Source organism: Oncorhynchus mykiss, chromosome 6 (genome assembly GCF_013265735.2).
Source record: "Oncorhynchus mykiss isolate Arlee chromosome 6, USDA_OmykA_1.1, whole genome shotgun sequence".
Classification (NCBI taxonomy): domain Eukaryota; kingdom Metazoa; phylum Chordata; class Actinopteri; order Salmoniformes; family Salmonidae; genus Oncorhynchus; species Oncorhynchus mykiss.
The window spans coordinates 100,884,165-100,895,321 of NC_048570.1; the positions used below are offsets into that span (position 1 = coordinate 100,884,165).

Consider the following 11,157-nt stretch of genomic DNA (forward strand, 5'->3'; position numbering starts at 1 on the left):
ACCACCTGGGGGGAGAGAGGTTATTAAAGGGGAACCCATTGCAGCAACCAGGTTATTAAAGGGGAAACCACTGCAGGTGTCAGGTTATTAAAGGGGAAACCACTGCAGGTGTCAGATTATTAAAGGGGAAACCCCTGCAGGTGTCAGGTTATTAAAGGGGAAACCACTGCAGGTGTCAGGTTATTAAAGGGGAAACCACTGCAGGTGTCAGGTTATTAAAGGGGAAACCACTGCAGGTGTCAGGTTATTAAAGGGGAAACCACTGCAGGTGTCAGGTTATTCAAGGGGAACCCACTGCAGGTGTCAGATTATTAAAGGGGAAACCACTGCAGGTGTCAGATTATTAAAGGGGAAACCACTGCAGGTGTCTGGTTATTAAAGGGGAAACCACTGCAGGTTATTAAAGGGGAAACCACTGCAGATTATTAAAGGGGAAACCACTGCAGGTTATTAAAGGGGAAACCACTGCAGGTGTCAGGTTATTAAAGGGGAACCCACTGCAGGTGTCACGTTATTAAAGGGGAAACCACTGCATATTATTAAAGGGGAAACCACTGCAGCTGCCAGGTTATTAAAGGGGAAACCACTGCAGCTGTCAGGTTATTAAAGGGGAAACCACTGCAGGTTATTAAAGGGGAACCCACTGCAGGTGTCAGGTTATTAAAGGGGAAACCACTGCAGCTGTCAGGTTATTAAAGGGGAAACCACTGCAGCTGTCAGGTTATTAAAGGGGAAACCACAGCAGGTTTTTAAAGGGGGAACCACTGCAGGTTATTAAAGGGGAAACCACTGCAGGTGACAGGTTATTAAAGGGGAAACCACTGCAGGTGTCAGGTTATTAAAGGGGAAACCACTGCAGGTGTCAGGTTATTAAAGGGAAAACCACTGCAGGTGTCAGGTTATTAAAGGGGAAACCACTGCAGCAACCAGGTTATTAAAGGGGAACCCACTGCAGGTGTCAGGTTATTAAAGGGGAAACCACTGCAGGTGCCAGGTTATTAAAGGGGAAGCTACTGCAGGTTATTAAAGGGGAACCCACTGCAGGTGTCTGGTTATTAAAGGGGAACCCACTGCAGGTGTCTGGTTATTAAAGGGGAACCCACTGCAGCTACCAGGTTATTAAAGGGGTACCCACTGCAGCTGCCAGGTTATTAAAGGGGAACCCACTGCAGGTGTCAGGTTATTAAAGGGGAAACCACTGCAGGTGTCTGGTTATTAAAGGGGAACCCACTGCAGGTGTCAGGTTATTAAAGGGGAAACCACTGCAGGTGTCAGGTTATTCAAGGGGAAACCACTGCAGGTGTCAGATTATTAAAGGGGAAACCACTGCAGATGTCAGGTTATTAAAGGGGAAACCACGGCAGCTGCCAGGTTATTAAAGGGGAACCCACTGCAGCTGCCAGGTTATTAAAGGGGAACCCACTGCAGGTGTCAGGTTATTAAAGGGGAAACCACTGCAGGTGTCTGGTTATTAAAGGGGAACCCACTGCAGGTGTCAGGTTATTAAAGGGGAAACCACTGCAGGTGTCAGGTTATTCAAGGGGAAACCACTGCAGGTGTCAGATTATTAAAGGGGAAACCACTGCAGGTTATTAAAGGGGAAACCACTGCAGCTGCCAGGTTATTAAAGGGGAAACCACTGCAGGTTATTAAAGGGGAACCCACTGCAGGTGTCAGGTTATTAAAGGGGAACCCACTGCAGGTGTCAGGTTATTAAAGGGGAACCCACTGCAGCTGCCAGGTTATTAAAGGGGAACCCACTGCAGCTGTCAGGTTATTAAAGGGGAAACCACTGCAGGTGTCAGGTTATTAAAGGGGAAACCACTGCAGGTTATTAAAGGGGAAACCACTGCAGGTGTCAGGTTATTAAAGGGGAAACCACTGCAGCTGTCAGGTTATTAAAGGGGAAACCACTGCAGGTGTCAGGTTATTAAAGGAGAAACCACTGCAGGTTATTAAAGGGGAAACCACTGCAGGTGTCAGGTTATTAAAGGGGAAACCACTGCAGGTGTCAGGTTATTAAAGGGGAAACCACTGCAGGTGTCAGGTTATTAAAGGGGAAACCACTGCAGGTGTCTGGTTATTAAAGGGGAAACCACTGCAGGTTATTAAAGGGGAAACCACTGCAGGTTATTAAAGGGGAAACCACTGCAGGTTATTAAAGGGGAAACCACTGCAGCTGGCAGGTTATTAAAGGGGAACCCACTGCAGGTGTCAGGTTATTAAAGGGGAAACCACTGCAGCTGCCAGGTTATTAAAGGGGAACCCACTGCAGCTGTCAGGTTATTAAAGGGGAAACCACTGCAGGTTATTAAAGGGGAAACCACTGCAGGTGTCAGGTTATTAAAGGGGAAACCACTGCAGCTGTCAGGTTATTAAAGGGGAAACCACTGCAGGTGTCAGGTTATTAAAGGAGAAACCACTGCAGGTTATTAAAGGGGAAACCACTGCAGGTGTCAGGTTATTAAAGGGGAAACCACTGCAGGTGTCAGGTTATTAAAGGGGAAACCACTGCAGCAACCATGTTATTAAAGGGGAACCCACTGCAGCTGCCAGGTTATTAAAGGGGAAACCACTGCAGGTGTCAGGTTATTAAAGGGGAAACCACTGCAGGTTATTAAAGGGGAAACCACTGCAGCTGCCAGGTTATTAAAGGGGAAACCACTGCAGGTGTCAGGTTATTAAAGGGGAACCCACTGCAGCTGCCAGGTTATTAAAGGGGGACCCACTGCAGCTGTCAGGTTATTAAAGGGGAAACCACTGCAGGTGTCAGGTTATTAAAGGGGAAACCACTGCAGGTGTCAGATTATTAAAGGGGAAACCACTGCAGGTGTCAGGTTATTAAAGGGGAAACCACTGCAGGTTATTAAACGGGAAACCACTGCAGCTGCCAGGTTATTAAAGGGGGACCCACTGCAGCTGTCAGGTTATTAAAGGGGAAACCACTGCAGGTGTCAGGTTATTAAAGGGGAAACCACTGCAGGTGTCAGATTATTAAAGGGGAAACCACTGCAGGTGTCAGGTTATTAAAGGGGAAACCACTGCAGGTTATTAAAGGGGAAACCACTGCAGCTGCCAGGTTATTAAAGGGGAAACCACTGCAGGTGTCAGGTTATTAAAGGGGAACCCACTGCAGCTGCCAGGTTATTAAAGGGGGACCCACTGCAGCTGTCAGGTTATTAAAGGGGAAACCACTGCAGGTGTCAGGTTATTAAAGGGGAAACCACTGCAGGTGTCAGATTATTAAAGGGGAAACCACTGCAGGTGTCAGGTTATTAAAGGGGAAACCACTGCAGGTTATTAAAGGGGAAACCACTGCAGCTGCCAGGTTATTAAAGGGGAAACCACTGCAGGTGTCAGGTTATTAAAGGGGAAACCACTGCAGGTGTCAGGTTATTAAAGGGGAAACCACTGCAGGTGTCAGATTATTAAAGGGGAAACCACTGCAGGTGTCAGGTTATTAAAGGGGAAACCACTGCAGGTGTCAGGTTATTAAAGGGGAAACCACTGCAGGTGTCAGGTTATTAAAGGGGAAACCACTGCAGGTGTCAGGTTATTAAAGGGGAAACCACTGCATCAACCAGGTTATTAAAGGGGAACCCACTGCAGGTGTCAGGTTATTAAAGGGGAAACCACTGCAGGTGTCAGGTTATTAAAGGGGAAGCCACTGCAGGTTATTAAAGGGGAAACACTGCAGGTGTCAGGTTATTAAAGGGGAAGCCACTGCAGGTTATTAAAGGGGAAACACTGCAGGTGTCAGGTTAAATGAGTGTACATTAACCTTGGCAGCGTAGCTCCACATGTCCATGCGGTCCTGGAGTCTCTTCTTACACTCTGGCTGCAGACGGACTCTCTTATCCTGCAACGACTCCAGTAGACATGACATCTCTGGTAGGGAGGGGGGAGAGAGAGAGAGCGAGGGGGGAGAGAGAGAGAGCGAGGGGGGAGAGAGAGAGAGCGAGGGGGGAGAGAGAGAGCGAGGGAGGGGGGGGGAGAGAGAGCGAGGGAGGGGGGGGGAGAGAGAGAGCGAGGGAGGGGGGAGAGAGAGAGAGCGAGGGAGGGGGGAGAGAGAGAGCGAGGGAGGGGGGAGAGAGAGAGCGAGGGAGGGGGGAGAGAGAGAGAGCGAGGGAGGGGGGAGAGAGAGAGCGAAGGAGGGGGGAGAGAGAGAGCGAGCGAGCGAGCGAGGGGGGAGAGAGCGAGCGAGGGGGGAGAGAGCGAGCGAGGGGGGAGAGAGCGAGCGAGGGGGGAGAGAGCGAGCGAGGGGGGAGAGAGAGAGCGAGGGGGCAGAGAGAGAGCGAGGGGGCAGAGAGAGAGCGAGGGGGCAGAGAGAGAGCGAGGGGGCAGAGAGAGAGCGAGGGGGCAGAGAGAGAGCGAGGGGGCAGAGAGAGAGCGAGGGGGCAGAGAGAGAGCGAGGGGGCAGAGAGAGAGCGAGGGGGCAGAGAGAGAGCGAGGGGGCAGAGAGAGAGCGAGGGGGCAGAGAGAGAGCGAGGGGGGAGAGAGAGAGCGAGGGGGGAGAGAGAGAGCGAGGGGGGAGAGAGAGAGAGCGAGGGGGGAGAGAGAGAGCGAGGGGGGAGAGAGAGAGCGAGGGGGGAGAGAGAGAGCGAGGGGGGAGAGAGAGAGAGCGAGGGGGGAGAGAGAGAGAGCGAGGGGGGAGAGAGAGAGAGCGAGGGGGCAGAGAGAGAGCGAGGGGGGAGAGAGAGAGCGAGGGGGGAGAGAGAGAGAGCGAGGGGGGAGAGAGAGAGCGAGGGGAGTTAGGGCACAGCGGTGTACAAAGTTGAATCACATAAATGTTGAACAGAACCTTCAGTAGTCGTACACCGGCTGTGGTCCATTCCAATATGTTGTCTTTCTGGAATGGAACACAGCCGGTGTCTGAACTGTTGTGTTAATAATCACAAGGTGAAGGCTGAGGCCTGGAAATGTTCTAAACCAGAGAGTACTAGACCATCAAGCCAAGCACCAAGCACCGAGCCAAGCACCGAGCCAAGCACAGAGCCAAGCACAGAGCCAAGCACAGAGCCAAGCACCAAGCCAAGCACCAAGCCAAGCCAAGCACCAAGCCAAGCCAAGCACCAAGCAAAGCACCGAGCCAAGCACCAAGCCAATCCAAGCCAAGCCAAGCCAAGCACCAAGCACCAAGCCAAGCACCAAGCCAAGCCAAGCACCAAGCCAAGCACCAAGCCAAGAAACAAGCCAAGCAACAAGCCAAGCAACAAGCCAAGCACTAAGCACCAAGCACCGAGCCAAGCACCAGGCCAAGCACCAAGCCCAGGACCAAGCCCAGGACCAAGCACCAAGCCAAGCACCAAGCCAAGCCAAGCCAAGCCAAGCCAAGCACCAAGCCAAGCCAAGCACCAATCACTAAGCCAAGGACCAAGCTAAGCACCAATCACTAAGCCAAGGACCAAGCTAAGCACCAAGCCAAGCACCAAGCACCGCACCAAGCACCAAGCCAAGGACCAAGCCCAGGACCAAGCCAAGCACCAAGCACCAAGCCAAGCACCAAGCCAAGCACCAAGCCAAGCACCAAGCCAAGCACCAAGTACAAAGCCAAGCACCAAGCCAAGCACCAAGCCCAAGCAAAGCACCAAGCCAAGCACCAAGCAAAGCACCAAGCCAAGCACCAAGCCAAGCACCAAGCCAAGCACCAAGCCAAGCCAAGCACCAAGCCAAGCACCAAGCCAAGCCAAGAACCAAGCACCAAGCCAAGAACCAAGCACCAAGCCAAGCACCAAGCCGAGCCAAGCACCGAGCCAAGCACCGAGCCAAGCCCCGAGCCAAGCCCCGAGCCAAGCCCCGAGCCAAGCCAAGCCCCGAGCCAAGCCAAGCACCGAGCCAAGCCAAGCACTGAGCCAAGCCAAGCACCAAGCACTAAGCACCGAGCCAAGCACCGAGCCAAGCACCGAGCCAAGCACCGAGCCAAGCACCAAGCCAAGGGAAGCCAAGCCAAGCACCGAGCCAAGCCAAGCAAAGTACCAAGCACCAAGCCAAGCATCAAGTCAAGCACCGAGCCAAGCCAAGCACCGAGCCAAGCCAAGCACCAAGCCAAGCCAAGCACCAAGCACCAAGCACCGAGCCAAGCACCGAACCAAGCACAGAGCCAAGCACCGAGTCAAGCACCAAGCCAAGCACCGAGCCAAGCACTAAGCACCGAGCCAAGCACTAAGCACCGAGCCAAGCACCGAGCCAAATACAAGGCAAACACCAAGCCAAGCACCAAGCAAAGCACCAAGGACCAAGCACCAAGCCAAGCACCAAGCACCAAGCCAAGCACCAAGCGCCAAGCCAAGCACCAAGCCAAGCACCAAGCCAAGCACCAAGCCAAGCACCAAGCCAAGCACTAAGCCAAGCACCAAGCCAAGCACCAAGCCAAGCACCAAGCCAAGCACCAAGCCATGCACCAAGCCATGCACCAAGCCATGCCAAGCACCAAGCCATGCACCAAGCCAAGCACCAAGCCAAGCACCAAGCCATGCACCAAGCCATGCCAAGCACCAAGCCAAGCACCAAGCCAAGCACCAAGCCAAGCACCAAGCCAAGCCAAGCACCAAGCCAAGCACCAAGCCAAGCACCAAGCCAAGCCAAGCACCAAGCCAAGCCAAGCACCAAGTCAAGCAACAAGCACTAAGCCAAGGACCAAGCCAAGGACCAAGCCAAGGACCAAGCCAAGCACCAAGCCAAGCACCAAGCCAAGCACCAAGCCAAGCACCAAGCCAAAGACCAAGCCAAGAACCAAGCCAAGCACCAAGCCAAGCACCAAGCCAAGCACCAAGCCAAGCACCAAGCCAAGCCAAGCACCAAGCCAAGAAACAAGCACCAAGCCAAGAACCAAGCACCAAGCCAAGAACCAAGCACCAAGCCAAGAACCAAGCACCAAGCCAAGAACCAAGCACCAAGTCAAGCACCAAGCACCAAGTCAAGCACCAAGCCAAGCCAAGCACCGAGCCAAGCACCAAGCACCGAGCCAAGCACCAAGCACCGAGCCAAGCACCGAGCCAAGCACTGAGCCAAGCACCGAGCCAAGCCAAGCACCAAGCACCAAGCCAAGCACCAAGCCAAGCCAAGCACCAAGCCAAGCACCAAGCCAAGCACCAAGCACCAAGCACCGAGCCAAGCACCGAGCCAAGCACCGAGCCAAGCACCGAGCCAAGCCAAGCACCAAGCCAAGCCAAGCACCAAGCCAAGCACCAAGCCAAGCACCAAGCACCGAACCAAGCACCAAACCAAGCACCAAACCAAGCACCAAGCCAAGGACCAAGCCAAGCGCCAAGCACCAAGCCAAGCACCAAGCCAAGCACCAAGACAAGCACTAAGTGCCAAGCCAAGCGCAGAGCCAAGCACCGAGCCAAGCACCGAGCCAAGCACCGAGCACCAAGCCAAGCACCGAGCCAAGCACCGAGCACCAAGCCAAGCACCGAGCCAAGCACCGAGCCAAGCACCGAGCCAAGCCAAGTAGCGAGCCAAGCCAAGTACCGAGCCAAGCCAAGTACCGAGCCAAGCCAAGCACCGAGCCAAGCACCAAGCCAAGCACCAAGCCAAGCACCAAGCCTAGCACCAAGCCTAGCACTAAGCACCAAGACAAGCACCAAGCCTAGCACCAAGACAAGCACTAAGCACCAAGCCAAGCACCAAGCCAAGCACCAAGCACCGAGCCAAGCACCGAGCCAAGCACCAAGCACCGAGCCAAGCACCAAGCCAAGCACCAAGCCAGCTTCCTAGGGCTTATGCCTTGTTCTTATGCTGAGTGACTCAAACATTAGAACTAAATCAATGGGGGGAATTTTAGATTCTCCCTGTGTCACGATTGTCCTCTTCTTCTGACGAGGAGTAAGAGAGGTCGGAGGACCAATGCGCTGCGTGGTAAGTGTCCATTTTAATATATAAAACTGAACACTACAAAATACAAAATAACAACGTGAATGAACAAACGAAAACCGAAACAGGCCCGTATGGTACAAACACAGACACAGGAAACAATCACCCACAACTCAAAAGTGAAACCAGGCTACCTAAATATGGTTCTCAATCTATATCATTACTAAATACTATCATGGTGGTGTAGGAAGGTGAATATACCGCCATGTCATTACTAAATCCTATGGTTGTGAACAGACAGGTGGTGTAGAAGGTGAATATACCCCCATGTCATTGGCTGTGAACAGACAGGTGGGCGGGACTCACGTCGTCCTCTGCCCGGCGTGACAGCAGCACACTGGTGTTTGAGGTCAAGGGCACAGGCCGTGTGGAGGACAGGATCAACGAAGACGTCTGCCTTGCTCTCCTTCAACATGTTCAGCACCTCCTTCTTACACAAGTCATGTTTGATCTTCAACAGGTTGGCCTTCAGACACTCCTCCACCTGACCTGTCTGCTCCTGGGCCACTGCCTCCTCCGCACACAGACCGGGGATCTAGAGGAGTGACAGGGGGAGGGAGGGAGAGGGGAATAGAGGGAAGACAGAGAGAGGGAAGACAGAGAACGTAAATTCTCTAGTTGCAGATCTCAGAATGTATTTCAAAAGCCTTCTTCTATCAACATGGAACATGTTTTACAGCAGTCTGGACTAGTTTGGGGCCGGTCTCTTCAGGGCTGTGGGGTTGTGTATTAGTAACCATCTCTAAGGGACAGCAGTCTGGCCTGGTTTAGAGGACCGGTCTCTTCAGGGCTGTGGGGTTGTGTATTAGTAACCATCTCTCAGGGACAGCAGTCTGGCCTGGTTTAGAGGACCGGTCTCTTCAGGGCTGTGGGGTTGTGTATTAGTAACCATCTCTCAGGGACAGCAGTCTGGCCTGGTTTAGAGGAACACTCCTCACCTCCTCAGCACAGTGGATCTGTAGCTGGCGGTCCAGTCTATATTAACACTCCTCACCTCCTCAGTGGATCTGTAGCTGGGGTCCAGTCTATATTAACACTCCTCACCTCCTCAGCACAGTGGATCTGTAGCTGGGGTCCAGTCTATATTAACACTCCTCACCTCCTCAGTGGATCTGTAGCTGTGGGTCCAGTCTATATTAACACTCCTCACCTCCTCAGTGGATCTGTAGCTGGGGGTCCAGTCTATATTAACACTCCTCACCTCCTCAGTGGATCTGTAGCTGTGGGTCCAGTCTATATTAACACTCCTCACCTCCTCAGTGGATCTGTAGCTGGGGGTCCAGTCTATATTAACACTCCTCACCTCCTCAGCACAGTGGATCTGTAGCTGTGGGTCCAGTCTATATTAACACTCCTCACCTCCTCAGTTGATCTGTAGCTGTGGGTCCAGTCTATATTAACACTCCTCACCACAGTGGATCTGTAGCTGGGGGTCCAGTCTATATTAACACTCCTCACCTCCTCAGCACAGTGGATCTGTAGCTGGGGGTCCAGTCTGTAGTCCAGCGCCGACTCCTGAAGAATCACTCTGATCTGGTCCTCACAGTCTGGAGACAGACGCTGGTCGGCGTATTTCAGCTTCAGGCAACCAATCACCTGGCCCTCCAGTTCACTGTCATCACTGGCCTTGTTCAGGATTGGCTGACAGAATTTAGGGATGTCTGCCTTACAGGCCTTTCTCAATATTGGGTTTAACCTGTAGTCTGAGAGAGAGAAAGACAACCAGAAATATCAGAGATACGGGTCCACATGACCCGGGTCCACATGACATGGGCTCTGACCCGGGTCCACATGACATGGGCTCTGACCCGGGTCCACATGACATGGGCTCTGATCCGGGTCCACCTGACATGGGCTCTGACCCGGGTCCACCTGACATGGGCTCTGACCCGGGTCCACATGACATGGGCTCTGACCCGGGTCCACATGACATGGGCTCTGACCCAATTCCTTTTCTCTCCATTCCTTGCATCCGCTTTCCTCGCCTGCTTCTCAAAACCCATTGGAGAGAGAAGAAGATCCAAGGGGAGGGACCTTAGACCAACTCCTCCAAGCGTTGAGAAGCAGGCGAGGAGATGGTCCTATTAGAGGTAAGAGGTGATCCCATCTATTAGAGGTAACAGATGGTCCATCTATTAGAGGTGGTCCCTCTATTAGAGGTAACAGGTGATCCCTCTATTAGATGTAACAGGTGATCCCATCTATTAGAGGTAAGAGGTGGTCCCTCTATTAGAGGTAACAGGTGGTCCCTCTATTAGAGGTCCATCTGGTCCATCTATTAGAGGTAACAGGTGGTCCCTCTATTAGAGGTAACAGGTGGTCCCTCTATTAGAGGTAACAGGTGGTCCCTCTATTAGAGGTAACAGGTGGTCCCTCTATTAGAGGTAACAGGTGGTCCCTCTATTAGAGGTAACAGGTGGTCCCTCTATTAGAGGTAACAGGTGGTCCCATCTATTAGAGGTAAGAGGTGGTCCCTCTATTAGAGGTAACAGGTGGTCCCTCTATTAGAGGTCCATCTGGTCCATCTATTAGAGGTAAGAGGTGGTCCCTCTATTAGAGGTAACAGGTGGTCCCTCTATTAGATGTAACAGGTGGTCCCTCTATTAGAGGTAACAGGTGGTCCCTCTATTAGAGGTAACAGGTGGTCCCTCTATTAGAGGTAACAACAGGTGGTCCCTCTACAGTGTGTGTTACCTGTGTTGTGTGAGAGTGTCTGTGTGTCTGTGTGTGTGAGAGTGTGTTACCTGTGTTCTGTGTGAGAGTGTATGTGTGTGTGACAGTGTGTGTTACCTGTGTTCTGTGTGAGAGTGTCTGTGTGTGTGTGAGAGTGTTTTACCTGTGTTCTGTGTGAGAGTGTCTGTGTGTGTGTGAGAGTGTGTTACCTGTGTTCTGTGTGAGAGTGTCTGTGTGTGTGTGAGAGTGTCTGTGTGTGACAGTGTGACAGTGTGTGTTACCTGTGTTCTGTGTGATCTGTCTCTTGGTGATCATCTGTTTACACTTGGGATCCATCAGTTCAGAGTTCTTGTTCTGTTTCAGACACTGCAGCATGTTCTTAGCATCCACATCTGTACAGAACCGCTGACACATGGAGAGAGAGGACAGTCAGAGAGGACAGGAGGGACAGAGAGAGAGAGAGGACAGGAGGGAGAGAGAGAGAGAGAGAGAGAGGACAGGAGGGACAGAGACAGAGAGAGGACAGGAGGGGCAGAGAGAGAGAGAGAGGACAGGAGGGGCAGAGAGAGAGGACAGACAGAGATGACAGGATGGGGCAGAGAGAGAGAG

At 52.5% G+C, this 11,157-nt stretch overlaps 1 protein-coding gene across 1 annotated transcript in view; it reads right to left on the reverse strand.

The window, feature by feature from the left end:
• LOC110510552 (Golgi apparatus protein 1-like) overlaps nucleotides 1-11,157 on the reverse strand; it is an 88,314-nt gene that overhangs the window by 1,551 nt on the left and 75,606 nt on the right. The window contains exons 19-22 of the mRNA XM_036981736.1: nucleotides 10,830-10,953; nucleotides 9,334-9,578; nucleotides 8,182-8,410; nucleotides 3,782-3,888 (exon numbers count right to left, since the gene is read on the reverse strand). Coding sequence (XP_036837631.1) covers nucleotides 3,782-3,888; nucleotides 8,182-8,410; nucleotides 9,334-9,578; nucleotides 10,830-10,953 — 705 coding nt within the window. The remainder of the gene's footprint in view (nucleotides 1-3,781; nucleotides 3,889-8,181; nucleotides 8,411-9,333; nucleotides 9,579-10,829; nucleotides 10,954-11,157) is intronic.